The sequence below is a fragment of the Rhinatrema bivittatum genome, unplaced genomic scaffold, assembly GCF_901001135.1.
Source record: "Rhinatrema bivittatum unplaced genomic scaffold, aRhiBiv1.1, whole genome shotgun sequence".
NCBI lineage: Eukaryota > Metazoa > Chordata > Amphibia > Gymnophiona > Rhinatrematidae > Rhinatrema > Rhinatrema bivittatum.
Genome location: NW_021821132.1, coordinates 41261 through 68974, shown reverse-complemented (window position 1 = coordinate 68974; position 27714 = coordinate 41261). Strand labels below are relative to the sequence as shown.

Below are 27714 nucleotides of genomic sequence, written 5' to 3'. Positions count from 1 at the left end.
TTGTCTATCATTTTGCCCAGTAAAGAGAAGGCTAACTCTTCTCCTAATAGGTTTCATGCTATTTGAAAACACAGTTTATTTAGAGCAAGCAATATCTCTGGTTTCTGGGCTCTTCGTGTTTTATGTACATTTTATGTATGTTTATGTATGTTTTATGTACATTTGCCTTTTCTGATTTAGAGCCATAATTATACTAATATCTGAGCATCGTGGACACCGGTGCCTGTGGAAAGTATGGGGATTTCCCTGTGTTTTGGGAGGGTCGGGTCACGTTTTGTAATTTGAATTTTTTCCCTGGAATGCACAGTTCCATGGATTACTCTTTATCTCCAGGGAGCCTGTGAATATTCCCTGCTTTTCTCTGTAACCCCGCCCCCACCTTTTGCCCTCATAGAGGCATGCACCAGAATCTATGTGATACTGTTAGAGAACTGTTTGGCTGCTGAGCCCATGGAGTGGCCCTCAAGGTTTGAACCTCTGCCTCCGTTCTCCTCTGTTGGGGTCCTTGAAGCCACGCGGCATGCAACCCCGCAATGCAGTTGTACTTTTCAGCCATTTACTGTGCATTTGAGGTGCGCCTGCGTCACCATGACAGCTCAGTATGGGCAGCTGTGCTGCTGCTGCTGCTGCAAGTGTATAGTGTTACAGGGTAGTGCTATGGAGAAAAGGCAGGTAAGCCAGATATGCCTAAAACAGGTCATAGATTTATTAGCGTGCAGCGAACTTAAAACCACACAAAAAAAATGTGCTGCCATTTCGGTTCCCAATCTGGAACCTTCATCAGGCTAACCAGGATCCAAAAGGAACCCAAATGTATACCTAGCGTTGTTGGCATTCTTTGGCTCTTCCTGGAATTCGCCAGGGCAAGGATAGATTTAGTGGGCCCCTTTCTTAACCTATGAAAGAAAAGCCAAAGAGATATCTTGGGAGTGCAAAGAAGACACTTTTAATGCAGGTTTAAGTATGCATGTAATGTTTGCTGTGTTAAGTCATTGTTCACAGCGCTTTTTGCTCCTGCAGGTTTGTTTGCACCTTATCAGCAGGTAACTGGGTTAGGAAGAAATTAGCCCTGTGGTATTGGGAGATGACATTCGCCCCTCCGCCTAAAGAGACAGTCCAATCCAGCACAAAGCATGTAGGCATGAGGCCTACTTCACGCCGGTGTGAAACCCAGTCTGGCTCAGTTGGGCACTGCCCAACGTTCCTTGTTGAACTGAGCTCGTGCTGTGTTTTTGTTTTTTTTTACGTGCGCCCGCAGCCCGTCATAACGAAGGTGCCGCCCACCACACGTGTGGACTCGCCTAAAACAGCTTTTTGCGTTCTCTTTCCCCTTCCCACAGGAGGCCTTCGACTACATCGGCAGCTCTCGGATGGTGTACGATATGGAAGCCGGCAAATTTCCCATCGGACTGGAAAATATCCACGCGTTCCTGGAACTGAACCAGGTGTGCAGTGCGTGGGCTCGTGCCACCACTTTTAGAGGACAAGTGGATTTAGGATTGCATGCCTAGGGGCTCCGATTATGACCCGGTCATCCTTGCAGCCTTCAGTGGCTGCTGTTAGAGAAGTCCTTGTAGTTTCTCTGAGTGTACTCTCCTACTGTCAGGCTGGGGCTAGAGGAGAGCTTTCCGCAGAGCTGGGATTCAAAATCATATAGTTTCTGCTTGTTTCCCCACATCCAGGTTGCCCTGAGAAACGACTCACTTCTGTGGGTGCACACAGACCCTGTCTCTCAAAGGAACAGCTCTGTGCAAGAACAGGTAAAACCCTCCAGTTCTCTTTCCCTCCTCTAGGACTGGAGGGCTCAAGGATACAGAGCCTGTCACCTCTAGGACTGGAGGGCTCAGGGGTTGGGGGCAGGGATACAGAGCCTGTCACCTCTAGGACTGGAGGGCTCAGGGGATGGGAGCAGGGATACAGAGCCTGTCACCTCTAGGACTGGGGAGAGCTCAGGGATACAGAGCCTGTCACCTCTAGGACTGGAGGGCTCAGGGGATGGACACAGGGATACAGCGCCTGTCACCTCTAGGACTGGAGGGCTCAGGGGATCGGAGCAGGGATACAGAGTCTGTCATCTCTAGGACTGGAGGGCTCAGGGGACGGGTGCAGGGATACAGAGCCTGTCACCTCTAGGACTGGAGGGCTCAGGGGATGGGCACAGGGATACAGAGCCTGTCACCTCTAGGACTGGAGGGCTCAGGGGATGGGAGCAGGGATACAGAGCCTGTCACCTCTAGGACTGGAGGGCTCAGGGGATGGGCGCAGGGATACAGAGCCTGTCACCTCTAGGACTGGAGGGCTCAGGGGATGGGAGCAGGGATACAGAGCCTGTCACCTCTAGGACTGGAGGGCTCAGGGGATGGGCGCAGGGATACAGAGCCTGTCACCTCTAGGACTGGAGGGCTCAGGGGATGGGCGCAGGGATACAGAGCCTGTCACCTCTAGGACTGGAGAGCTCAGGGGTTGGGGGCAGGGATACAGAGCCTGTCACCTCTAGGACTGGAGGGCTCAGGGGATGGACACAGGGATACAGCGCCTGTCACCTCTAGGACTGGAGAGCTCAGGGGTTGGGGCCAGAGATACAGAGCCTGTCACCTCTAGGACTGGAGGGCTCAGGAGATGGCAGCAGGGATACAGAGCCTGTCACCTGTAGGACTGGAGGGCTCAGGGGATCGGAGCAGGGATACAGAGTCTGTCATCTCTAGGACTGGAGGGCTCAGGGGACGGGTGCAGGGATACAGAGCCTGCCACCTCTAGGACTGGAGGGCTCAGGGGATGGGAGCAGGGATACAGAGCCTGTCACCTCTAGGACTGGAGGGCTCAGGGGATGGGCGCAGGGATACAGAGCCTGTCACCTCTAGGACTGGAGGGCTCAGGGGATGGGAGCAGGGATACAGAGCCTGTCACCTCTAGGACTGGAGGGCTCAGGGGATGGGCGCAGGGATACAGAGCCTGTCACCTCTAGGACTGGAGGGCTCAGGGGATGGGAGCAGGGATACAGAGCCTGTCACCTCTAGGACTGGAGGGCTCAGGGGATGGGCGCAGGGATACAGAGCCTGTCACCTCTAGGACTGGAGGGCTCAGGGGATGGGCGCAGGGATACAGAGCCTGTCATCTCTAGGACTGGAGGGCTCGAGGGATGGGAGCAGGGATACAGAGGCTGTCACCTCTAGGACAGGATGGGTTGGAAAATTAGCACAAGGAGTCTGGGTCAGATGTGTTCTTGATGGCCCAAGCTGCTTTGAATTTGAAGACCATTTGATCAGGTTAGATGACTTGATGGTTTCCATCCAGTTCCCTATGGCCAGATAACCTCATCACGGAGCCTAATATCCCCTCTCCCCCTGCACCTTGTAATTTCTGAGCAGGCCTGATGTGATGTGCTAATTCTGATCATGCCTTCAGCTATTGTCACCCTAGTATTTGCATTTTGATTTCCTCCTGTCGGGAACCTCTGTGATCTGCCTGTAAGGGCTGAGCAGGCTGAATGCCTAGGAAGTGCTCTGAACAGTGCAGTCTGCTTCCTCCCACCGGAGGCGTAAAGTTGTGTCTTCGCTGCCTTGCAGTGTGGAACAATGAAACAGTCTGTGATTATAAAGAAGGCCCGGCCTTCTGTCTCTGATTCCCCCTTTCCTCTTTGTGTTCAGGTACGGTCTTTGGTGGATGCCCTGAGTAAGGCCAGCCTGAACACCAGTGTGACCCTGCAGCAGGTGAACCCCTCTCTGCCCCTCCCGCCATCCTCCTTCCAGCGTTTCCTGCGAGCCCGAGACGTCCCCGGGGCAGTGCTGACCGACCACCGGGCTGCTTTCCAGAACAGGTAGCGCTCTTCCCCAGGATTTGTTACAAAACAGCCGTGCGATGTTCTTTACCTCCGGGGAGTCTATGTAAAAGATCAAAGAGAACAAAAAAAAAAGACTTTTCCCTGTACGTATCCAGATCAGACCAGACTCCTGCGTTTTGCCTCCCCTCCAGCAGATGGAGACAGAGAAAGTTTTACTGACACTGCCACTTAAGACCAGGTGCCACCTGCCGTCCCTTAGTATTTCTGTGTCTCCATCAGATGGTGGAGGGGCAAAGCCTGCAGTCTGAGATTTAAAAAAATAAATTAATTAAAAAAAATATTAAGATAAGTGAGAGTAGAAGATCCAGCATTGCTTGCCTCCCAGGGGATTGTTAGGTCCTGATGGGGCCACCCCCCCCCCCCCCCCCCCCCCGGTTTGTGAGGCGGACGAACAGATGGGGACCCTTTTATTGCTCTGTACTTCATCACTGGACAGGGCAGAAAACTGGGGCTTCCACTTCCCTCATCCTGAAGGATGGACAGAGCCTGCTGCCAGGAAAAGGAAGTAAAAAAAAAAAAAAGAGGGTGCCGTGAGACGTCAAGCTTTACCCCGATTCTTCTATACAGGCGGTCGGCGGCTCTGCTTCTATTTTGCCGTTCCTGCGGCGGCTCTTAGGTTGTTGCGGCTCAGCGCCACCTTTTCATGCTGCACGGGTTGTGCTGCCGCTCCGTTGGAGACGCATGCGTGCCTCTCGCACGATGGCCGACGCTCTCGGTGTCTCTCCGGGGGAAAGGGCACGGCGAGGATAGCAACAGTCACTTTGGCCAGGCACTGCGAGCCCGGGAGGCTCTCTCCAGCGAGGAAGACTGTGGACAACCCCTTCCCACTAAGCGTGGGAATGACTGCCATTTTCCACATTCTCTGCTGCCTCGCGAGCCGGGTGGGAGGGGGGGTATTTCCCTCTTCTTTTATCCCCAGTGGTTAGGACCTCCGGGGGAAGTCAAGATACTGAGGGGCATCACGCAGGAGGCGAGGAGGATTCCTTGGAGGACTCTGATGCCTCTTCTACCTTTCCATCTGACTTTGTTCTCCTATTGCATAAAGCTTATAAGGCCAGGAAAGCTGCAGGCCGGCTTAGAGGTGTGCAGGGGGCTTGGGTGCGCCCAAGGCCGGCAAAAAAGGCCAGGTCCTTCCGGGCTGCGGGGGCTATGAGGGTACCAGGGGCCTCGGCACTGACTGCTGCCACGGAGAGCTCCTCTGAGGCTTCAGAAGCAGAGGATCCGCGGGTGCAGGGCCCACCGGGGTTGGATCCGAGTTTGGCAGGTCAGGACCCGGATCAGGCACTGACCAAGAGCCTGGTTATGGAAGGGGATAATCTCAAGGTGGTTCGGCTATTCCACAAGAAGGAGCTGGATCCCCTGATACCCGCTGTTCTGGAAGAACTGGGTATAAAGATGCCACGAGAGGAATCGAGGCTGGAAGAAATGGACCAGGTCATGGCTGGCCTCCGGGGTCCAACAAGGTCTTTTCCAGTTCACAAGTTGGTCAACTTGGTGTTTCGGGAGTGGAATGCTCCTGATATAGGCCTGAAGGTCAGCAGAGCCGTGGATAATTTGTATCCTTTGCCAGAGAATACACTTGAGCTCCTGAAGGTCCCAAAGGTGGATGCATTGGTTTCGGCTATTACTAAGAAGACTATTCCAGTTGCCAGTTCTACAGCCCTGAAAGACCTTCAGGATAGGAAGTTGGAAGTGCACCTCAAGAAGATTTTTTTTTAAAGTCTGCCCTTGGCATTTGAGCGGTTGTGTGTAGCAGTTTCATGTTGAGGGCAGGCTTGCGCTGGGTTCAGCAGTTGCAAGCAGACAGGTCCTTGTCTGATTCTGAGACGCATTAGGTGGAGCAGCTGGAAGCTTTGGTGGCCTTTGGTGCTGATGCGTTATATGATCTCCTTAAGACCTCCTTCAGGAGAATGATCTCAGCGGTTTCGGCCCAGAGGTTCCTCTGGTTGAGGAATTGGTCATCCAACATTTCATCCAAGTCTCAGTTGAGAGCCTTGCTTTTCAAGGGGAAATTGCTCTTTGGTTGGGACTTGGAGGAGATGATCAAGCTTCTCGGAGAGAACAAAGTTCATAAGTTGCCTGAAGATAAGCCAAAAGGGAAAGGGTGTGCTTTCCTGTACATAATCCAGATCAGTCCAGACTCCTGGGTTTCTGCCTTCTCGCCAGCAGATGGAGACAGAGAGAGTTTTACTGACACTGCCATATAACCTAGTGTGCCTCCTGCAGTCCCTTAGTATTTCTCTGTCAATGGTGGATGTGCATACCTGCAGTCTCGTCTAAATTAAAAAAAAAGAGGAAAAGTTTGCTGATTCCTCCCAGGAGGTTGGCAGGCCCTGGTGGGGCTATCCCTCCGGGTCTTGAGGTGGACGAGCAGGGGCTTGGGGAACCTTACTTGTTCGGGGGCAGGAAGCCGGTGGTTCCAGCTCCCTCTGCTCCCCAGCTCCAGAACAGGAAAGTGCTTCTTGTGTTCTGTTCTTCGCTTCTTAAAGTTTACAAAAAAAAAAAATCTAAAGAAGGAGGCAGAGTTCTAAGGGCTTGCCAGTGAAAGGCTCTGCCTTCTGTCTGGTGCGGGTGATTTACACTGAGCGTGGTTCGACGCACTAAGGCTCTGCCCCGTGCTTCTCTCCTTTGTCGGCGGTTTTTCCCTGCGTACTCGCGTATATGGGCCTTTTAGTGTTTATTATTTATTTATTACTTTTTATACATCCCAGCCTCCCCAAATCTCTCACGCTTTTTGCCTTTTCTTCTTTGTCAGGTACTTCCACAGCATCTACGACACCGTGGAGAACATTGTGCCGAATTATCCAGAGGGGATCAGCCCGGACGAAGCCCTGACCTTTCTGAACGACACAGCCCAGGTTTTTATTATTTCCTTGCTTGTGAGAAAAAAAAAAAAAAGTCCTCTTTGCTGGGGAGCTGATGGGGAAAGTATTTATGCCCGACAAGGTTATTAGAAACCTGCTGGGATGTCTGAGAGAAGATTCCCCACCCTCCCTCGCCACCTTTTCTTTCCCTTCCCATCTTGACTTCTTAGGATATCGCCTTTTAGGAGGGCTTTGGAATTTGTGTTTGAAGTGCAGAGCAGGTTTACATTTTTGAGACATTGTTTATGGGAGAAAGGAGTCCATCATTTGAAGCTGTAAGAGGACAGGCCCGAGAATAGTATAGCTCTGCACAGAAAGGATGCCGGCTGCATGGAAGAGAAGGTGGAGACAAAATCAAGAACAGAATTGGAGAAATTCCAGGACAAGCACAGAGGATCCTTGGCTTTTGTGGGAGTAAGGGGTAAAGTCTGGGATAAGCACAGAGGATCCTTAGCTGTAGGGAGTGAGGGGTAAAGCCTGGGATAAGCACAGAGGATCCTTAGCTGTGGGGGAGGGAGGGGTAAAGCCTGGGATAAGCACGGAGGATCCTTAGCTGTGGGGAGTGAGGGATAAAGCCTGGGATAAGCACAGAGGATCCTTAGCTGTGGGGGAGGGAGGGGTAAAGCCTGGGATAAGCACAGAGGATCCTTAGCTGTGGGGGAGGGAGGGGTAAAGCCTGGGATAAGCACAGAGGATCCTTAGCTGTGGGGGAGTGAGGGATAAAGCCTGGGATAAGCACAGAGGATCCTTAGCTGTTGGGGGAGGGAGGGATAAAGCCTGGGATAAGCACGGAGGATCCTTAGCTGTGGGGAATGAGGGATAAAGCCTGGGATAAGCACAGAGGATCCTTAGCTGTGGGGGAGGGAGGGGTAAAGCCTGGGATAAGCACAGAGGATCCTTAGCTGTGGGGGAGGGAGGGGTAAAGCCTGGGATAAGCACAGAGGATCCTTAGCTGTGGGGAGTGAGGGATAAAGCCTGGGATAAGCACGGAGGATCCTTAGCTGTGGGGAGTGAGGGGTAAAGCCTGGGATAAGCACGGAGGATCCTTAGCTGTGGGGAGTGAGGGATAAAGCCTGGGATAAGCACGGAGGATCCTTAGCTGTGGGGAGTGAGGGGTAAAGCCTGGGATAAGCACAGAGGATCCTTAGCTGTGGGGGAGGGAGGGGTAAAGCCTGGGATAAGCACAGAGGATCCTTAGCTGTGGGGGAGGGAGGGGTAAAGCCTGGGATAAGCACGGAGGATCCTTAGCTGTGGGGAGTGAGGGATAAAGCCTGGGATAAGCACGGAGGATCCTTAGCTGTGGGGAGTGAGGGGTAAAGCCTGGGATAAGCACGGAGGATCCTTAGCTGTGGGGAGTGAGGGGTAAAAGCCTGGGATAAGCACAGAGGATCCTTAGCTGTGGGGGAGGGAGGGGTAAAGCCTGGGATAAGCACAGAGGATTCTTAGCTGTGGGGGAGGGAGGGGTAAAGCCTGGGATAAGCACAGAGGATCCTTAGCTGTTGGGGGAGTGAGGGGTAAAGCCTGGGATAAGCACAGAGGATCCTTAGCTGTGGGGGAGTGAGGGGTAAAGCCTGGGATAAGCACAGAGGATCCTTAGCTGTGGGGAGTGAGGGGTAAAGCCTGGGATAAGCACAGAGGATCCTTAGCTGAGGGGGAGTGAGAGGGGTAAAGCCTGGGATAAGCACAGAGGATCCTTAGCTGTGGGGAGTGAGGGGTAAAGCCTGGGATCAGCACAAAAGACCCTTAGCTATGGGGGAGGAAGGGGTAAGAACTGTGATTCTTACTGATGCAGGATAAAGCCAGAGGCCAGGCAGAAAGAATGGACTCGGCCTGGCAGTCTTTACCTGCCATCAGGTTCCACGTTACTTATTCGGTATATGCCACTTTTCTGCACTAATATAGGTGGGTCAAGGAAAGGGAATTGGCAGTTAAAGCTGTTTAACTTATTGCTCGAAACTCAATTGCCTGAAAAAGATGGTGGCACAGTAGGAGGCCATTGTTTGCTCACGTCATTCCAGTCTAAATCACATGGAGGGGGGAGCGGCTGTGCATATCACAAATGCGTGCTCTCGGGGTGGAGGGGGGCGTCCAGATTTTTACCCAGCGGATCCTTGATATATCTAAATATCCTCCTAATACCAGTGGAAAATGGTAACATCTGAATTTATTTGACCGTAAGTGCATCAAACATTACTGGAGCTGAGCTTCATTAGGTGCTCCAGTTCCCTACTGTCTAATTAATTAATTTCAGTTTGTATTGTAATTGTTTAAAGAAACAAAAAAAAAAAAAAAACCTCTTACGCAAATGTAATTCCAAAGATTCATTTTGTGCGAGGGCGGCAGCACAGCGAGCCTCCTGTTTCTCGTAGGACTTTGTGATATATTCATAAAATAAACACGCTAGAACATGCGTGTGCCTCCTGCAGGTGTGCATGCGTGCGGACACAGGTATACTGAAAAAGAAGCCAGCTTGTTGTCATGATAGGACCCCGGCTTCGTTGAAAGCCAGAGCTGGCCTGGACCATTTTGGGGCCCGTCCCGGCACCGACTGAGCCTGTGACCTCTTCTTTCCTTGCTAGGCCCTGGCAGAAGTGGCCACGGTGCTGGCTCGTGCTGTGTACCAGCTTGCGGGGGGCACCGCCAGCGCGTCTGACATCCAAGCAGATGCCCACACGGTAAGGCTCGTGCTCTCGCTTTTGTGAATTTGGCTCTCCTGTGCCCTTTTCATACCCGAGCAGGATAGCAAGAGGCAGCATTCCCTCCCTAGTAATGGACAGGCTCAGAGCCGTTCCTGTTCTTACCCCAGGTCAGTCCAGATAAGTGGGTTTTGCATCCCTACCAGCAGATGGAGGCAGAGTACAAAATCTCTGAGGCACTGCTACATAACCAAGAGTAAAAAAAAAAAAAATAATAATAATAATTTGGAGTTTTTAAGAAGCGAGAAAAGAGTTAGTGCTCCCTAAGGTGTTAGATACCTTTGTGGTCCATCCCTCAGATGGAGCCAGGCGAACGTGTGGGGTTGGTAATCCCTGGCTGGCTCTGCCCGCATTTTCCCGAGGGACAGATAGCCAGGGGTTCTGTTTCCTTCATCCCCACGGAGGACTTCTCCTGGTTTGCCCATTGGCAGCAGGGAAGTATTACAGCCTTTGTATTCATTTATTTTTTGGTTGTCCGTTTTTTAAATTAAAAAAAAGTCCTTTGACTGGAGCTGAGGCTGAGATCAACCGTGGGCAAGTCTTGGTGCCACAGGGCTGCATGTGCATCAGGGAGAGGCTGTTGGAGCTATCGGAGGTTGCCAGGGGTCCGGGGCCTGTCAGGGGTGCCTGTTTGCTGCTGCTGGCTGAATTTTTTTCAGTGCTTCAGTGGCGAGGCGGCCACGTGGTAGGCCCGATAGCACCTGCTTTGCACCAAATTCTGTCGGGCACCAAATTCTGTCGGGCCTGCAGCCCGCGCTGACTGCAGCTAAATTTGAGTGCCCTTTGCAGCAATTGCGCCTCAGGAGATGAGAGAATCTCCGTGGAGGTGGCAGGTGGCTGGAAAAGCACCTGCTTGTCGGGCCTTATGTCTGCTGCTCCCAGGGAAGCTGAGAGTGCGGAGGTGATTCCTGAGAGACGCTGCAGAAGGACCTCCGCTCCCGCAGGGCCCTGGGACAGCCCCCCCTCCTCTTTCCCCGGTGGGGCATCCTTCGCACGAGGTTTTGGAGGGTGGGGGGATCCAGAGGAGTCCCTGTGGCTGGGGAGGATTTCTCTCCAGAGTTTGTCCTGCTCCTAAACAAGGCCTGTTTGGCCAGTTGAGGAGCAGTGGAGAAGCGGCCTCTGAGGGGGAAGCTGCAGTGCCCCTCAAAAAGGGTCAAGGTGGGCCTGGGTTGGCTCTAGAGCCTTGCTGCGCTGCCTGGGATTGGCTCTGTCTTCGGGTGAGATGGATCGTGTGGATGCTGAGGATTTTTCAGATCCAGAGGATCCATTTGAAGATGGTAGAGACCTGGGGGAAATCCAGGATACATCTCAAGGTTGTCCTAGGATCGGGTGCATCAAGTGGTGATCCAGGGTTGAATAATGATGCAGTCGATCCAGCGGGGATTCTGGTGACTGAAGGGGACGTCCTGAGGGGTCGTTCAGTTATTTTGGAAGGAGGAGTTCAAGCCCCTCATTCCTCATGTTTTGGATGAGCTGGGTATCAAGGTCACTCAGGAGGATTCAGACATTGAGGGTGTGCATCTGATTTTGGATGGCCTGCGGGTCCGCCGAAGGCCTTTCCGCTGCCCAAGAAGTTCAAAATGGTAGTGGATCCAGTGTGGGATACTCCGGAAGCCGACTTGAAGGTCAGCAGGGCAATGGCGAAATTGTATCCACTGACGGAGGAGACCTTGGAGCCGCTGAGGCTGCTCAAGGTGGCTGCAGCTGTTTTGGCGGTCACAAAGAAGACCACTATTCCTGTGATGGGGTTGGCTGCTCTAAAGGATGGGCAGGACCGCAGATAGGAGATCCAGTTGAAGAGGATGTTCAAGATGTCTGCCTTGAGCCTCCAGATGGCAAAATATCGACGGCCTGCAGCAGTAAAGGCCATTGATATTTCTTCAACAATGGATTCAACGCTCACTGGATAGGCCGCAGGTGGGCAAACACCCATGGCACCAAATCTAGCATAGACACCATAGAACCCAACACCTGTAAATAATCCCAGGCTTTGGGAACTGGCAGTTTCAAGAAACACCCTTTCTGATCTTGAATCTTTGATTCTCTCCGAGGAGAGAAGAAACCTTGCCCACCTGGGAACCGAACTGTGCCCCCTGATAGTTCAACAACTGGGTCAGCACCAGATGACTCTTGGCCAAATTTATCATCTATCTGAGCAACTGTAACACCTCCATCATCTGGTGCACTACCTGACAACATTCCCTTCGGACTTTGCTTGAATGAGCCAGGCTTCCAGAGAAGGGTGGACCAGAATCTCTTCCCTCCTTAATGCCGCCACCACCACCTATGTGAATGTTTGTGGTGCCGTGGCCATCCCGAAGAGAAGAGCCCAAAACTGGAAATGCTGTTTCAGCATCATAAGTCTCAAACCTTCTGGTGCTCCCGCCAAATAGGAATATGCAGATAGGCTTCCGCCAGAAATTTTCCTTTCCGAACTGCTACAATGACCATCTGCGTTGACTCCATCCAGAAATGCGGCACTTGCAGCGCCAGGTTGACCACCTGGAGATCCAAGATGGATCCCCTTTCCGGAGCAGGAACCAGCACAATAGCATCCCACTCTTGCATGCAAAGTAGAGTATCCCATATCGCCTTTTGCTTGGATCAGGATATGCAATGGGTTACCATGAAAGTGTTCTGTAACGGATGAGAAAATTCTAAGGCATAACCATCTCTTATCACCTCTAGAACCCATTGATCCGATGTGATCCTGGTCCATTCCTCGGAAAAGCAAGACAATCTTCCTCCTCCTGCTTCGACTGAAGAGTGGTCCCACCTGACTTCATTTTGAAGTCTTACCTCTTCCGGTCCCCTGACCGGTGGGAGCCCTGAAAGGACTGCTGTGGACCCAAGGCCTGCTTTTGCCCCGTGCCCAAGGCCATCTTGCCAGACCAAAAAACGCCTCAAATCCCTAAACCGGGCACATGGCAGAAAGGTCTTCCTGACAGCCTTCTTGTTCTCCGGCAATCTATTCCCCTTTATTCCCCAGGGTTTTCATCAGTTGCTCCAGGTCTTCACCAAACAGCAGCTTCCCTTTAAAAGGAAGATTACACAGCTGCGACTTAAACCACACATCCACTGATCATTTACACAACCATAGCAGTCTTTTTGCCGCCACTGCAGAGACCATATTCCTGGCCGACGTCGGGACCAAGTCATCTAGTGCATCCAACATATAGGCCACCCCAGCTTCCAGCCGAGCTGCCTGCTTAGAATGTTCTGCCAAATCATCCTTCTGTGCTTTCTGCATCCAGCGTAAACAGACCCAGCTGTATCTGATGGTATTGCGGAGCAATACCAAGCCGCTGCGGTTTTTTCAGTCGCAGAAGAGAGGTCTGAGCTGAGGGCATAGACATTCTTATTCTACCATGGCCAACAGGGATCCTGCTGTACATGTTTCCTCTGTGGCCTTTAATAGGTCGTGTGTTGAGACTCATCGAGAAACAACCGGGTCGGGTAGTATTCAGGGCACTAGAGTGGCCACATCATCCGTGGTTCACAGATCTGATTCATCTCGCAGTAGACTGGCCCCTGGGCCTGTCTTCTTAGATCAGGCAGATCGCTTTTGTCTTGCAGCTTGGCTTTTGACCTGCAACATTTAAGGTTAAAAAGATTGCTCGGGGCAGTCATTGTCACTTTGCTTCAGGCCAGGAGACTGTCCACGTCTATGGCTTATGTCCAGGTGTGGAGGGTCTCTGAGTTTTGGTGTATAAAGGAGGCCTAGACCCGTTGCATGTGGAGATCCCTCATTTTGGCCTTTTTACAACAGGGCTTGTCCAAAGGCTTAGCTTACAATGCCCTTTGGTGCAAGTGGCAGCCTTGGGATGTCTCAGAGGTAAGCTACAAGGGAGGAGGCCTTTGATGTCTCATCCGGATGTGGTATAGTTCTTGAAGGGGGCCAAGCATTTACGGCCTCCAGTGTACAGATTGTGTCCAGCATGGAGTTTGAACTTAGTCCTTTAAGTGTTAGGCGAACCTCCATTCGAGCCATTATGGAAGATGTGGTTGAAGGATTTCATAAGAACATAAATTGCCATGCTGGGTCAGACCAAGGGTCCATCAAGCCCAGCATCCTGTTTCCCATAGAAGCCAAACCAGGCCACAAGAACCTGGCAAGTACCCAAACACCCTGAAAGTTTCTTTTCTGGTGGCGATTTGATCGGCCAGATGGATTTTGGAGCTGCAGGCTTTGTCCTGTAGAGAGCCGTTTCTGAGAATTATGGATGATAGGGTGTCTTTGTACATGGTACCCTTGTTTCTGCCCAAAGTTAATTCCTCGTTTTCTCCTTAACCAGATGGTGGAACTTCCCATGTTTCCAAACTGGTCGTCTTGAGATGTCAGAAGCGAGGGAGCTTCATTTGTTGGATGTTCGGCTACTGTTACGGTATCTGAAGGTCACTAACAGTTTCCGGTGGTTGGATCATCTATTTGTATTGTTTGGCGAGACAAAGAAGGGATGTAAGGCTTCTAAGGGTACTATTGCTCGTTGGTTAAAGGAAGCTATTTTTTCATCCTCTCTCTGCAAGGGGTCGGAAGGTTCTAGAGGGGCTGCGAAAACATTCTACTGGGGTGCAGGCAGCCTCTTGGGCTGAGTGTCAGTCGATATTGCCACAGGAGACCTGTGAGGCTGCAACGTGGTCTTCGTTGCATACTATCTCTCGGCATTACTGGTTGGATGTTCAAGCGCTGGCAGAACCGAGTTTTGACAGAGTGTGTTGAGAGCGGGTCTTTCGCATGCCGGCCCAGTCTAGAGGTGGCTTTGGTACATCCCACTTGTTTGGACTGATCTGGGGTACGAGCAGGAAAGGAAAATTGGTTCTTAGCTGCTAATTTTCGTTCCTGATGCACCTCAGATCAGTCCAGAGACCCAGCCCCTTATTTACGAAAGACCGAAGACCTTTAGACTTGCATGAATGCAAGCTGAGGATTTTCATTATGTGTCTCTTCAGAACCTAAATAGGATTACCAGGTTTAATTGGTTCCATGGGGTTGTTGTGGGGCTCTAGTTCAGGGGGCTCCTACCCTTGGTTTGTCATTCGTCCTGAAGAGGACAGGGGACAGTAGTTTCACTTTAGTTTGGCTTGGGTACAGGTCAAAACTGAGGGGACTGCAGGTGTCACTCGAGATTATGTAACAGTGCCTCAAAAGTTTTTATTCTCTGCCTCCATCTGCTGGTAGGGATGCAAAACCCACTTGTCTGGACTGATCTGTTTTACTTCAGGAAGGAAAATTAGCAGGTAAGAACCAATTTTCCTTTCAATTGGTTACAGAGGTCTTATCCTAGCAGGGATTGACTGTATTCTGTTTTGTTTAGAAGGGGGAGGACAAGACTGTTTTCATCTTTCTTTGCTATATGAGTGGGCCTCCTGACTGCTTGCTTTCATGGAGGAGATGCACGTTCAGGTCCTAGGCCCGGCACCTGCTCCCGGGACCGAAGGGTGCAGGGAGCACCGCCGGGCTCCATGCCTGATAGGCCGCACGGAAACCCCCCCCCCCCCCTCCTTTCTGCTGCCTGTCACGGTTTCCCGTCTCCTCCTCCAGGTCTCGCGGCTGCTGTACGGTTTTCTCATCAGGTTCAACAACAACTGGTTCCAGTCCCTCGTTCCTGCGGACATGAGTAAAATTCTGGGTAAGGGAGAGAGCAGCGCCACCCTGGGGACAGGGGTGGGAATGCAACGCTCTCGAGAAGCACCTTAGGAGGGGGCCAGTCTGCATTATAGATGGGGGGGCTTGCATCCCAAAGTTTTGACATGGTGCACCTTTGGCCCAAAATTTGTTTCCTCCACCTCGAGGAAGGGAAAAATATTCCATCGAACAAAATAACTGTGCAAGCAAAACCCTTGTTCCTAAAAGCACAGTGGGAGATTTCCCAGGTCCTTTAGCAAAACTCTTCACTCCCATCCCCCCACCAGAGTTCCCTGGAACTTTCTCCATGGAAATTAATTCTTTGGACACTGGAAATGTCATTTCAGAAATTTGCAAAACAAATAGACCTGCAGGATGTCTTCCAGTCTCTCCCTTTTTTTTTTTTTTTTTTTAAACTCTATGCCCAGCCCTTAAATGCCAAGATTTGTGTTTTTCTGTCTGTGTTTTCACTGATATCCGATAGCCAATCCGTTGTGTTGGTGCCTTCCTCAGACAGCGACCCCCCTCACTACTACGTCGCAGTCGATAACAAGGTGAACCCCTCCCGCGTGGTGCGTTACGTCTTAGCAAACCTCACCGGAACCATTGTCAACTTCACCAAGGAGGAGTGCCAGAAACCCCCCAGTGCGGAGAAGGATGTAAGTATAACACTACCCCCTCCAGAGGGTTTTCGTCGGTGACTTCCCAATCTCCCTTTTATTTTATTTTATTTTTTTTAAAGCTGAGGATTCGTACAACCTGCAACAAAATCACGGGATCCCGCTGCCGTGTCCGATTGACTCGTTCAGCACGGCATAACCAAAACAGACCCGGTCGCTGTGTCTGACACGCATGGGAGCGAAGGGAGAGAAATTGTGCAGCTCTTACGAACGTGGGCGAGGCCAGCAACACAAAACCCCTACTCAGAGAGGCTGAAAACACTCCAGACCCACTCGCTGGAGGAAACCTTCCGATATTTGACAAGCTTCGATAATCTGTAGGAAAGCAAATCATGACCTCCATGAATTTCAAGGGTCAGGGGGAAGCCTGGAATTAATCTGCCAGCAGAGGTTGGCGGCAGCCAGTACTATGACAAAATACAGGAAAATGTGCGTTGTGATTCGGGATGGGGGAGCCCAGTTTTATATCAGCCGGCATAGCGGCTGAAAGGGTAGAAAGTGCATGCGGACCTCAGGACCTTTGCACGGCTATAAGAGCCTCCTTGTTAGCGGTTGATTTAGGTAATTTTAAGGCATTCATAATTGCCTGCTTTTCATTGAAATCTGCCTCGGCTTTTACCACCTCCTTTCTATCAGAAATGATGTGCTGTTTTAACATTATCCTTTGAAGATCCCTCAGTCCTAACCATGTGTTCTGGAGTGGCTCTTTCTGTCCCTCATGATCTAGTTTAAAAGCTGCTTGCTCACTCTCTTGTTTTGGTTTTTTTTTGTTAGTGCCAGCATACAGGTTTCACTCTGGTTAAGGTGAAGCTCATCCTGTGTCAGAAATAGGCTCCCTCTTCCTCTGCCAATTCCTAACAAATCTCAAGCATTCTTCCCTGCACCACTGTCTAAGCCATACATTGGGACTCGGGAGGTTGTCCTGTCGTGGAACTTGGGAAGTGTTTCTCAGAATGCTACCCTGCAGGTTTGGTATTTCAGTTTCCTCCCTAAAAAGCCTACATTTTGGTTTCCAGAACCTACCCTCCCGCACCTTTTGTATGTGATTAATATCCACATGTACCATGACAGCCAGATCCTCCCCGGCACTCTCCAAAGTGCTGTCTAGATGACGCCTGAGGCTCACTACCTTCGCAGCAGGCAGGCTAGTTACCAAGCGATCCTCTCAGTTGCCAACCACCCAGCTATCTTCATACTAATGTTTGAATCACCAACTACAATGGCAGTCTTTCCCAGGCATGTGCCCCTGGAGACACATCTTCTGTGCAAGAGAATAGCACATCATCTGGAGGGTAGGTCCTAACTCCAGGATCACCGTCTAAAACACCAAGACTCTGGTTTCCTTCCTGGAGACCTTGCTGTTCCAAAGCAGCACAGGAGCTGCCAGATTGGAGGTGGGACCACTCTACCATATCCCTGAAGATGTCTGTCACTCTAGCCTCATGAAATCAGACTCATTTTTGAGAGCTAGGAGCCTAGCGTGTAGCCAGATGGACTCAGGACCAATGGGTGTTATGCTCCTCTGCTAGCAGATGGAGACAGTCAGGTTTCAAAGCTGACATCACCTTAGATAATACCCCTGCAGTGACCAAAGCTCTCCAATATCTCTCCGTCTCCTAGCAGATGGTGGACATGCTTTCCCTACACCAGCATTGGTGGTATAATGAGATTGTAGTACTCGTTAGAGGAAATTTTACCTTTAAATTGGAGAAAGATTGAGCCCCGCTCTCCTGCGGTGATACCTTAAGGTCCCTCCCCCAGTTGAGAATTCCTGAGGCGATTTCCGAGATCCCTCAGAGGTGTGCCTTGGTCCGGTAGCCGGTTCCTGGCATGCCTCCCATAGACTGTGGGTACGTGCGGTGCAGGCCAGCTCTGCACACGCACTGTGCGCTTAACGTCTCGCATTCTTGTACTCATACCTTCGCGCGCACATTCATACATGTGGGCGCTTGCACTTGCGCGCTTCGGGACAGATCTGTGCACCCTCGATTTCGGGTACCAGCTGGCTGAGTGCACAGTTATCATTTAGCAAGGCTCTGGCAGCAAAGAAGCACAAGCAGCACTCTCTTTGTACTACCTGCCATATTAGGGCTACAAAGAGATGAATTGTCTGCCCTGGTTTCCCAGACCCTGAAGACTCTGGGAGTTCCTGGCATGGCCCCTATGACAGAACCAAAGAAGAACCCCATCCTGATGTCTCTGTAGAAAGCCTCTTGCTATTTTCCAATGCTGGAAGCCATCCAGGAGTTGATTGACCTGGAATGGGATGCCCCGGAAGCCAGCTTTTAAAGGAGGTCGGGCATTGGAAGCTCTGTACCCACTGGATCCAGCGGCCAAAGCACACCTGCATTTCTCCAAAGTGGATGCCCTGGTCTGCGCCCTTTCGAAGTGAACAACTATCCCAGTGGAGGGAGGAGTTGGTATTAAAGGGTGCACATGACAGGCGGCTGGAATCCATCCTTAAACAAGCCTTTGATGCGACAGCAATGACGCTGCAGATGGCTTCCTGTTGTGCCCTGGTGGCACGCTGCTGCCCGCTTCTCTCGAGTGAGGCAGATAACTCCTGAAGTGCCTTCGAGGGAAGCTATGGAGTCCGCCACTGCCTTTTTAGTGGACGTGGGCTCTGATCTAGTCTGTACCTCGGCCAGAGGCGTGGCCTCAGTGGTGGCGGCCAGAAAACAGCTATGGCTGCGGAATTGGTCAGCAGACACGACCTTTAAGGCAAACCTTACAGAGATGCCCTTTAAGGGATCCCTCCTATTCGGTAGCAAATTGGAAAAGCTGGCCGGTAAGTGGGGTGGATCTCCAGTGCCTTGGCTACCGGAGGATAAGAGAAGGAGGTCATAGCACCCCTCACCTATGAGGGATCGGGCCAAGGGCTCCCAGTGCTTTCAGCCCTATAGGAACTCATCATTTCAGACATCTCAGTCCTTGGGAAGGTCTCTGTTCTTTCGGAGTCAACAATCAAAGAGAGGGGGCTGGTTCAGGTTTGGCTTTCCCCAAGTCTGGCTGATAGTTGTTTGGACAGATTCCTGTCCAAACACCTTTTAAACCTTGCTTTGCTATATGCCTTGACCACATCCTTTGGAAAGAAATTCAACAACTTGATTTTGCGCCGAGTGAAAAAAGAAAATTACCTTCTCCAGTTTGTTTTAAATCTGTTACCAGGTAGTTTCATGGAGCACCCCTTAGTCCTTATACTGTCTCTAAAAGGGTAAATAACCATCCCTGCTTTACCTCTTCCACCCCGCTCGTGATTTTATTACCTATCGTAGCCAGTGGTGGAGAACGTTTCCTGGACACACAACGGAATGCAGGCACCACTGGTTCGAGTTGCAGTTTAAGTCTCGGAAACTAGCAAAGCAGTAAGCTGTTGCAGGGGATTAGGAGGGTGGCTTTGCTTTTCCATGGTTGCCTTCTGAAATGTTACACACAAGAGATATGACTGCAAGTGAGCCTGGACTATAGAGCATGTTGTCGGATGTCTTTCAGTTCTTTTTATACTTTTTTTTTTTTTTTTAAGGCTGATTTTCTCTTTGTGATCTTTTTCGTGTGCTACATTGGCTGTTTAAAATAGAACTCAGTGGGAGTACAGTAAAAAAAAAAAAAATAAAAAGCTATAAAGTTCCCAAATATTTACAGTGTTATCTTTTTAGGTGGGAGTTGTATAAATATGTATTTTATTCTCCACTTTCTCCCACCCTCCCTACCACAGCTTTATGAATACTTCTGGGTGCAAGGGTCCCTCGAGACCAACTCCACCACCAGGACCCCCTTCTGCGTGCAGACCACCACTCGAATCTCCAGAGCGCTGTCTCCAGCCTTTGAGCTGGGGCAGTGGGGGTCCACGGAGTACTCCACCTGGACGGAGAGCCGCTGGAAGGAGATCCGAGCCAGGATATTTCTAGTAGCTAGCCACGAGCTGGAGGTAAGTGGATTCCCCCCCTCAACCTCTCCCGACAGGTCAAATCCATAGACTTCGTGGGGGTAAAACTAGGACTGGCAGCATGGAGCTATACATCGCCCTAGCAAAACCAGGATTGGCTCAGCCTGCCCTAAGGGGACACAGAGTAATCTTGAGGTCTGTATCTGACTTTGGTGAATTGCTGTAATGGAAAAAAAATCAACAAACATCCAATAGCAAATTTATTATTTATATACCGTTTTACCAATCAAAGATTGAACAAAGCGGTTTACAACCATAAAAATAAAATCAAAATGATAAAAATTCAAATAAACTAAAATATAAAGATAGAATAAAAAATACAAAAAATATCTTGATCAATAAAATTAAAATCTCTAAATGAAATAGAACTATTACATTATAAAAACAAAGAAAGAGAACTTAAAGAATAACGTAAGAAGCCTAAATTAGATAAATACTACAAAAGGCTAGATTCCCTGAGTTATTCCACTATTTTGCCTGTTCTAAACTCCCAGTGAGACTTTTTTTTCCCCCCCTGCTTTGCCGCCAAATGATGATGTCATCAGTAGAGGGCCAGGTTATTTGTTTTTGTAGTGGACCAGTCTCATTTTTATGTTTGCATTTAAACTAAGATTTCAAAACTGTAGGTGAACGGGGAGAAGTGCCCAGAAATCTGTTCTAAAAGGAAATGAATTTTACACTACTTCTTGGCATTTGAGGTTTAAAAAGTTGTGTGGTTTGTTTTTTTTTTCTTTTCTTTTTTGCTTTCACTCTTCAGGTGATCACGCTGGTTGTAGGCACCACCATTCTCATCGTCTCGCTCCTCGTCACCTACTTCATTAACGCTAAGGCAGATGTGCTCTTTGCCAGCGCACGTGAACCGGGCGCAGTAGCCTACTGAAGACGACGTCCCCCTTCCCCCCCGCCCCTGCAGTGGGGGATCCCAGGAATCGCAGGGGCCCACAGCACGAAGGGATAGAAACTAAATCCCGCGGGGGTTTTTTTTTCATGCAAACGCAACAGCTGGACGCTCGGACTCTGACTAGCTCAATTGACACTGGAAGGCTTTTTTTTTTTTTTTAATATGGGGGTTTTGGATTGGTCGGAGGGAGAAACACTTGGGGGGGGGGGGAGGGGGGGAGATGAAGGGATCTGTGAAAATTCTACAGGAGGGGAAGGCAGAGGACAGAGAGAGAACGCAAACCACTCCGAAGGTTGGTGGCATCCCTATCGAAGGGGGGGGGAGGGGGTTTCAACACTCACTGAAGCATTACTCGCCCCACACCCCCCGAGACTTGTTTTCCCATCCAGGGATCTCAAGATTTGAACCACACAGAGAGAGAGAGAGAGGCTTGGCCAAAAGAGAAGCTTCCGTTGGCTGAGCTAGAAAGAGATCCCCCTTATCGTTTACCTCCACGCATTACCTCAAGTGAGCGATAGCCTAGTCCGCCGGGCAAGTTGGCAGATTTTGTTTACAGTAGAGTTTTTGGTCACCAAGTTGGGCAGTTGTGCCCCCCCGAAAGAACACTTTTGATCTTGGAATGGTGATTTCCGGCCTGTTGCCTTTTTTCCTTTTGGGACTGCCTTCAGTTGCAAAGCCTTCTCTTGTTGACGATTAGGTAAATCTATTTCAAAAAGAGACTCTGGGAGGGGGGGAAAGGTGGCATTGTGTACCCAGCACCGGGGTGGCAGGGGGACAAACGGAGAAGTGAGGGGTGGATGGGGTGGTGTGTGTGTGTGGACAGTGGGCTTCGTGGCTTCGGTGAAGGAGGGGGGGGGTGAGGCAGGAGATGAGGGTGAGGATCCTCTGGATTAAACCACGTAGAGCCGAGCCTGGTGTCCCACAGACGAGGGATATTTTCAGACTCCCAGTGCAGAGCAGTGTGAGTTGGTTCCAGTTTTCCCTTTGAGCCCAGTTAGAAGCCGCCGGAGTGTGTACAGCATTCTTACCTGTTCAGGTAGTTTTAAGCTCATAGGTAAAACTGGAGTGGCTCAAATAGATAAGGAGTGGAAGTTTTATTCCCTGGACATAGTTGACCCTTCTGATGCTCATTTTAACTCCAGAGCTGCTGTTCTGTTACTACTGCCCAGGGCATTTGCAGGGGGGGGGGGGGGGAGGGGAGTTCACTGAACAAATGGGTCTAGACAATTTTTTTTGTTTGTTTTGTTTTTTTAAGGTGCAATATATTTTTTGTTTAATTTTGTTGTAAATATCTTTAAATAACTTGGTTTAATTAAAACAGATCCTTACCAAACGTTGTCCTGGTCACTTTTCCTTCTGTAACTTTATTCTCTGGTCCAGGGAATTGTGGGAACTGATGCTGTTATCCAAGAGAAAGAAGGAAGGCCCAAAGTGGTTTAGTGAAATTGAAAGGTGACGAGGAGAAATGTGTAGAGAGAGAGATGAAGAAATGGCAGAAATATCAAATAAATACTTCAGTTCGGTGTTCACTAAAGAAAACCCTGGAGACGGATCGCTGCTGTTTGAGAAGACCATAGATGGGGGTGGGGGAGATGAAACTCCGTTTACAGAAGAGAATGTATGGGACGAGCTAGGAAAACTGAATGTGGAGAAGGCCATGGGGCCTGATGAGGTTCATCCCAGGATGCTGAGGGAGCTCAGAGATGTGCTGGCAGCTCCGCTGAAGGACCTGTTCAATAGATCCCTGGAAACGGGACTGATGTCGTGTGATTGGAGAAGAGCGGTGGTGGTCCCGCTTCACAAGAGTGGGAGCAGAGAGGATGCTGGAAACTACAGGCCGGTTAGCCTCACCTCGGTGGTGGGAAAATTAATGGAGACTCTGCTGAAGGAAAGGAGAGGGAACTATCTACCTTCCCATGGGTTACTGGACCTGAGGCAGCATGGATGCACCAGGGGAAGGTCGTGTCAGACAAATCTGATTTTATTTTTTTTTTTTTTGATTGGGTGACTAGAGAACTGGATCGAGGAAGAGCACTTGATGTGATTCACTTAGATTGCAGCAAAGCTTTTGATACGGTCCCGCATAGGCTCGTGAATAAAATAAGCTTGGGAGTGGGCACCAAAGTGATGGTTGACTGACAGGAGATGGTGTGTAATGGTAAATGGAGCCTACTCTGAAGAAGGAACGGTGTTAAGTGGAGTGCTCAGTATCTTTGTGGGTAACATTGTGGAAGGGATAAGAAGGTAAAGTCTGTCTATTTGTGGATGACACTAAGGTCTGCAACAAAGTGGACACACCTGAGAATGAAGAATGATTTAAGAAAGCTTGATGAATGAATGGTTGAAGATTTGGCAGCTGGGATTCAATGTACACAAAACCGAAAAGGGATGTTAAAGCCTGTTGACTAACTTAAGTGTACGGTACCTTAGATTAAGGTTTGGCTGTACCCAAGCTTGTATTAATGTACATGTATATAGGGGTGTTACATAGAGGCTTATAGGACATTGCACTTCTTGGCATTGAATCCCAGCTGCAGGGTCATGCATGTGGGGTGTGGCAATCCAAAAGAGCTGTATATGATGGGGGAGGGGGTGAAAGACACATGTGCACAGACTGGGAGAGGGCCCTTGGTGCGATGGTGTCTGGCAGTCTGAAGGCAGTGAAGCAATGTGATAAGGCAATAGCTAAAGCCAGAAGAATGCTGGGCCGCATCGAGCAGTGTTTCCTAACCAGTGTGCCATGGAAGAGTCACCACTGTCTCAAATCCAGGTTAGCATTGTGCTCTCCTCTTAGCACCTTGCAGCAATAAGAAACGGGAGCAGTGGCTCTTAAACATGGATGAGCTCCTTTCTGAGAATGTGTAATCATGCATGCTCCAGGGTGTGGTAATTAATGGGCAGCTAGGCCCTGCTATGTGCAGCACACGGTGCCATCTCATCTTACCTGGCCTGAGCCACCTCCTTTGAGTCCTTACAGGCTCAGTCCTAGCCCTTGGTTGCGTACGATGGGGAGAACGTGCGCTGGAGCAGCAGCAGCAGGTAATAAACCTAGCCAGCTGCCCACACCACACCACCTTCGCCCTTGCACTTTTGTATGTAGAGATACCTCTTCAGATACCTGAAATTTTTTAACGATGCACGAAATTCAAACCTTCTCTGTTGGAAAGCAAACAGTAGAACTAGGGCTCACGCAATGAAACTCCAGCGAGGACGACTCGGAACCAACGTCAGGACATATTTCTTCATGGAGAAGGGTGGTGGATGCCTGGAATGCCCTTCTGGGAAGAGGTGGTGAGCACGAAAACAGGAAATAAATACAAAAAAAAGCATGGGCTAAACAATGCATCCTGAAGGCTAGAGGTTGGAAATGAAGAAAGGGGGGGTGCATTGGGTAACCTGCATGGAATGGCAGTTTAACTGAAGGCATGGGGATTCTTACCCTTAACCAATTAGCTTTCATGCTTTTGATGCTACTGCAACACTGATGGCAGGTGAAAAAGGGGAATTGAATTCGCACTGCAGGCAATACTGGACGCTGACTGATACGCAGACATTGGGGGGAAAAAAGCACAGGACTGTTACAGCCAAGTCCAAAAGCAAAGTGGGTTCAAGCAGCGTTGTCTGTATTGTCAAGGCTGCTCACCCTGTAACAATGTTGCTAGCAGTAATTTTTTTATGGGTTTGACAGTTGTTTGGTTTTGGTTGTAAATATTACTATCCTTAACATAAGGCTTGGGGAAACCTGCATGGAGCGGCAGTTACTACCATAAGAAACTTGCTTGGCAGACTGGATGGACCATTGGGTTTTTTTCTGCCATCGTTACTATATTTCCATAAACCCCACAGTGCCAAGTCTATGCCAGTTGAGTGTTCCCAGGGGATGTGATTTGTTTTTTGTCCCTTGTCCTCTGTCCCTGGAGAGCAAATATGTCTATTATGTGAGCTGGAGATTCAGACTTAGAAGGGTTGGGGACATGATCAACAGAGAATTGGCATAAAGATACAAAACCTGTCACCTCTAAGATTGGATAGTTGAGGGGATGGGCACAGGGCTATGTGTTGTATCTGATTTGTAACTTGCCTTGTGCTTGGGTTTAGAAGAGCAAGGAATGAAATTGAAAAGCCGGTAATCCGGTCTAAAAACCAAGGATTCCCTTGAGCCGTTCTATGTGCTGTCCAGGGAGGGGTGAGATGGAGACAGCAGCAAAAGCTGCTGGGGAGTGAAAGGAAACGAAAAAGACAAGAAAATTCTACCAAGGTTGAGTAGAAGAGGGTGATATTTTTAATGCAGACGTTGGGAAGAGGGAGGGTGGAGAGGAGCGAATCTTGGTTGGGAGGTGGATGCCCACAGTAGCCGACGGCAGCGGTGCTAGGTACCAGACCACTAACTGAATCCAGGTGGGCTTGGGACAGATGCAGAGGGCACGGGAGGGAGCTAACCAGAGCCTGAGCGGAGTCTGTACTGAGAGAGTGGGTGGGCTAAGACATAAATTTTCTGCCTACAACAACTCTATTGGAGCCTACAGGGCCGGTGCTTCCATTAAGGTGAACTAGGTCACGTGGGGGCATCTGAACCATGGTAGGAAGCCTGGCGCTACTAGTGGAGCCCATCTGGTCAGTGGCCAACGAGCACAGGAGCTGCTGACAGTAGATATGTCTCAGGGGGGCATGCAAGATCAATGATTGCTGAGGATGCCCAAGACCCTTGCACCAGGCCTGGTGATATGAGCCAGGCTGAGAGCGAGGAGTGCACCCCCCCTCATAGCAATATTGGAACCGGTTTGGTAGGATCACAGTAGAAAAACCACCTTCTAACCTGAAACAAATTCCTCTGAGATCTCCCCTCTAAATGCTGTGCAATGACCCTGCTTGACTTTTGCAATCTCCCAGCATCAGATCCTGAGGTGGCGTAGCTGCAGATGATCCTGTAGCCATCATGCCCTCCCCCTCCCCCCCCCCCCCCAATAGAAACTGGCACGCTGGTGGCCACTGCCAGAGCGGGGCTCAGCTTTTGAATAGCAGGAGATGGGTGGCACTGCCAAGGCAACATGCCTGCCTGTACCAGGCTTGGCTCTCGCCAGTGCTATCAGTCTCTAGCTTTCATGAGCACTAAAATTCAAATCACCCAATTAAGATTTATAAAAAAAATAATAATAAATGGTAGGATATCTGTTTGGCCTTGAGCTGCGCCAGATCCCCCCCCCCCCCCCCCCCCCCCCACCACCCCTGCCCGAAAGCTGGAAGCAAGCAGCGAATCCAGAGCAGCTGAAAGGGACTCCACCGCACAGCCAGGGAGCCGCGCAATCCAGGCTTTAGTGGCAGCGATATGTTCAGCCAATGTTTGGAGGTTTGTGTTAATGACTTCGTGAATACCCGAGGAAAGGAGAAGGCCTGTTTAGAAAGTCAAAAACATCTGTACATGAAACCAAAGTGCAGTAAGCAGCCGATAACCAAGTTGTTCTGCTTCTGGATGCCGCTTGATGGAATGGCTTATGTTCCTTGGGGTTTTTTTTTTTATTTTTTTTTTTAAATAAATAAAAATCGGTATTGTGTAGTCAGCTGTACATTTAGAAGTTTGGCATGAATGTAACTTTCATTGTTTGGATGAGGATTCCAAATTTATGCTCGTACAAGTGAAATTCGGTGCTGTGAAAAGTTGGGTCACTTTTTATTCCCTCAGGCTGTAAGCCTTCTGGGGACAAGGGCACACCTGTTCTATCTGAATGCAACTCGCCTTACGCTACCACTGAAAAGGTGTGAACTAATGAAGAGGGAGAAATCGTTTTGTCCGTGTTCTGGCCCTATGACATGGAAGGTGGGGGGTGGAGATGCAGCAGATTGGCTTCGTTCTGCCAGCTATCGACTTGCATTGGGCTGGAGTTAAGTCGGCAGCCGGCTCCTGAAGGTTGGCGAGCAATCCTTCACGTGCACACGTTCGGAAGACTCAGGGGGGTCTAAGTCTGGGGAATTGCGGTTCCCTTGTTGGCCCAGCATAAGAACCGTCTGAAGACAGAAATGACAGCAGATAGGGACCCGAAGGCCCCTCCAGTCCCACCCAGCCTCATTCCTGCTTCAATGCCGTACAACCTGGTTGGCCTTTGATGTACAAGAACCCCTAAGACCGTGTTGGCCTTGTCCTCGGAAGAAGGGGCTTGTGTGGCTTTGAAATCTGTTACCTGGCTGGAGAATTCTTAGTCTTGGTCCAATTAAAGGTATCAGAACCTGCAAAGAGTCCAGGCTTGATTGTGGCTACTAGAGTGATAGTGATCTGTTTCCACTCCCAGTTGGAGGTGAGTCAGCTCGTAATGGAAATTTATATTTGTTCATGTTTAGAGGTGGCAGGACCCAGCTGTCCTGGACTGATCCGGGTACGTACAGGGAATTTTAGATGTGTCGCTGCTGTTTAGTCCCCTGGGGAAAGGGGGGAGGATGTAGTAGACTTTATTAGAGACTTTTAAAAATATGTTATTTTGATGTGGGGTTTTTTTATCATGTTTATTGAAGTATTATGATATAGTGATGATTGTATTTTTTTAAATTGACTGCTTTGGGTTCCCATTTGGGGGGAGAGATGGTAAAAAAAAAAGAAATCCTGAAATAGAAAAAGCTTAACCAACTGGGGGGGGGGGGGGGGGGGAGGGATTTTTTTTTCAGCTAAGGCTGTGCTCTCGCCCTGGCTATGATATCATCTGTGCCCGATTTCTTGTCCGTTGAGGTGAAAACAGAACGTGAGCTGAAAAAAGAAATATCTTTCTGTTTGTACTGCTCGAAACTTGAGGGAGACGGGAGGAATAACAAGTTCTTTCCTTCTCTAAATTGAGCCTGCCACGGTCCGATTCATTGAATTCTGTGGGTCGAAGGTCACAAAAGGCAAGTAAACCAGATCGCAGACCCTCCTAGCCTGCCGAAAGAGAGCAAGCCAGCTATCTGGGAGCTAGTTCTTTTTTTTTTTTCTTTTAATTTATACTTTATTAATTTTCATTAAAAATGTTTTAACAAAAATGACAGGCAATTGAAAATAAACAGCTGACATTTCATTACATAATTATAACAAATCCATAATAACTGCTTTCAAAATCCATAATTGGGGGTTCAAATAAACATATTTATTTATACAAATATGATAAAAGGAAATTAAATCACTGAGAAAGAGGAGCGGG

The 27714-nt window shown here is 49.7% G+C and overlaps 1 protein-coding gene across 1 annotated transcript in view; it reads left to right on the top strand.

Moving 5' to 3' along the window:
• Positions 1-21887, top strand: part of LOC115082478 (nicastrin-like) — a 51092-nt gene extending 29205 nt beyond the window's left edge. The window contains exons 9-17 of the mRNA XM_029586701.1: positions 1341-1445; positions 1683-1760; positions 3648-3817; positions 6597-6699; positions 9285-9380; positions 14944-15031; positions 15541-15686; positions 19423-19635; positions 20411-21887. Coding sequence (XP_029442561.1) covers positions 1341-1445; positions 1683-1760; positions 3648-3817; positions 6597-6699; positions 9285-9380; positions 14944-15031; positions 15541-15686; positions 19423-19635; positions 20411-20533 — 1122 coding nt within the window. The 3' untranslated portion in view covers positions 20534-21887. The remainder of the gene's footprint in view (positions 1-1340; positions 1446-1682; positions 1761-3647; positions 3818-6596; positions 6700-9284; positions 9381-14943; positions 15032-15540; positions 15687-19422; positions 19636-20410) is intronic.
• The last annotated feature ends 5827 nt before the right edge of the window (positions 21888-27714 follow it).